The 2,031-nt window shown below is 48.5% G+C and overlaps 1 protein-coding gene across 1 annotated transcript; it reads left to right on the forward strand.

Moving 5' to 3' along the window:
- The first annotated feature begins 497 nt into the window (after positions 1-497).
- On the forward strand, positions 498-951 carry LOC128587921 (NADH dehydrogenase [ubiquinone] 1 alpha subcomplex subunit 13-like). Its single transcript, XM_053594429.1, has one exon. The coding sequence runs from the start codon at positions 503-505 to the stop codon at positions 878-880; it is 378 nt and encodes a 125-aa protein (XP_053450404.1). The 5' UTR covers positions 498-502; the 3' UTR covers positions 881-951.
- The last annotated feature ends 1,080 nt before the right edge of the window (positions 952-2,031 follow it).

The raw sequence follows: 2,031 nt of genomic DNA on the forward strand, positions 1-2,031 counted from the left end.
GCCCCTAACCCCCCTTATGTGAGTGAAAGAGCTCCCACAGAGGTAGTGGACTTCAGCACTGCCTGGAGAGGCCTGGCACCTGTAACATCCGACTATAGGCTTCTTGCAAGTGAGTCAAAAGTAGACATAGTTATTGGCTGGGCACAGTGCCTCACGCCTGTAATCCACGTGGATTGCCTGAGCTCACAGGTTCAAGACCAGCCTGAGCCAGATCTAGACCCCATCTCTAAAAATAGCCAGGCATTTAGGTGGGCATTGTGGCAGGCCCCTGTAGTCCAGCTACTCAGGAGGCTGAGGCAAGAGGATCATGTAAGCCCAAGAGTTTGAGGTCGCTGTGAGCTATGATGCCATAGCACTCTACCCAGGGTGACATAGTGAGATTCTGTCGCAAAAAAAAAAAAAAAAATAGACATAGTTGTTCTTGCAGTAACCCATGTTTAATGCAGTCCCAAATCTTTTTCTGAAGGAAAGAGATAAGAAAGACAATCAGGGTCTTGTGAGTATGGCGGCGTCAAAGGTGAAGCAGGACATGCCTCCTCCCGGGGGCTACGGCCCCATCAAACGGAACCTGCCCCGTAGAGGATTGTCTGGCTACAGCATGCTGGCCATGGGCATCGGGACCTTGTTCTATGGGTACTGGAGCATGATGAAGTGGAATCGAGAACGCAGGCGCCTGCTGATTGAGGACTTGGAGACCCGCATTGCCCTGATGCCACTGTTCCTGGCAGAGAAGGACCGGAGGGTCTTGCGGATGCTTCGGGAGAATCTGGAGGAGGAAGCCATCATCATGAAAGATGTACCTGATTGGAAGGAGCTGTACGGGCTGCGCACCACCAAGGAGCTTGACAACGCCAACTATGGCTACGTGTGCTACACATAAGGACCTGTGCCCTCAACTACCTGGATACCGCCCCTCCCCACTAGGAGAGAATAAACAGTCTAGAGACAAAAAAAAAAGAAAGACAATCAGACAAATGGTTCCTCCCCCAGAAGTGGATTATAGAACAGAATATTAGGGATCCTAGACCTGCATCACCCCAGTGCAGATTTCACAGGACTATGATCCCACCTGGTCCTTATGGCATTGATGAAGTTCAAGAACATGCTACTCCAAAATATGGCAGCTTGGCATATTGAGTATCTTAAACTGAAGGAATTTGAGAAATGGCCAGTGCAGGAAGGACTCTGACTTCCTCTTTCTCCCCTAACACAGGTCACAAGACCCTTGAGTGAGAGGGGCCTCTCCTTTACCTTTACCTGGAGGAAAGGAACATCATTTTTTTTAGACAGTGTCACTGTCACCCACCTATAGTGCTGTGGCATCAGTCTAATTCACAGCAACCTCAAAGCCCTGCCAATCGAGCCTCCTGCCTCAACCTCCCAGAGTGCTAAGATGACAGGCGTGAGTCACCTTGCCTAGCCAAGGAAAGGAACATCTTCATCTCCAAAGATGGAGGGATGCTGAAAGGAATTCGAATGGAAAGGCCTTGCTAAGTTTCCTCCAGTTTCCTATCCTTAGCTCAGACCCAATTGTCCTATCACATTTTTGCACAACTCTGCACTCTTCATCAAAGCTAGTATAAAAAGACTCAGGCTCACCCATTCTTTGGGTCTGCATTTCCCTGTGAAGGCCCCTTTGTCATGTAAAATAACATTAAATAAATTTATATGTTCTCCTCTTAATCTGTCTTTGTGAGTTTAGTTTTCAGACGCAGCCAGAAACCCGAAGAGGGTTAAGGAAAAGTTTCCCCTCCCTACAGCATGTACCTATACCCTTCCCCAGCCCCTGATGTGGCTGAAATTGTTCTGTGAGCCATTAAGGCGCCCTGTGGCAGCACAACTGTTTTTTATGTCTCAGCCATTCAAGTCCGCACTCCAGTCTGGATTGGGGGTCATGAGGGCTTATATACCAGATTCACTAGGTCTTCTAATAACTCCACGTATTTCACAACAGTCCACTTCTTACAGAGCCCTATAGATGTGTGCTCAGGTAAAATGGAGACAGACAGGCTTGGGTCCTTCTCTGAGGGG

Source organism: Nycticebus coucang, chromosome 6, assembly GCF_027406575.1.
Source record: "Nycticebus coucang isolate mNycCou1 chromosome 6, mNycCou1.pri, whole genome shotgun sequence".
In the NCBI taxonomy this organism is placed as follows: Eukaryota; Metazoa; Chordata; class Mammalia; order Primates; family Lorisidae; genus Nycticebus; species Nycticebus coucang.

Coding starts and splice junctions, on each gene's coding strand:
- LOC128587921 (XM_053594429.1), top strand. CDS start 503: ATGGCGGCGTCAAAGGTGAAGCAGGACATGCCTCCTCCCGGGGGCTAC.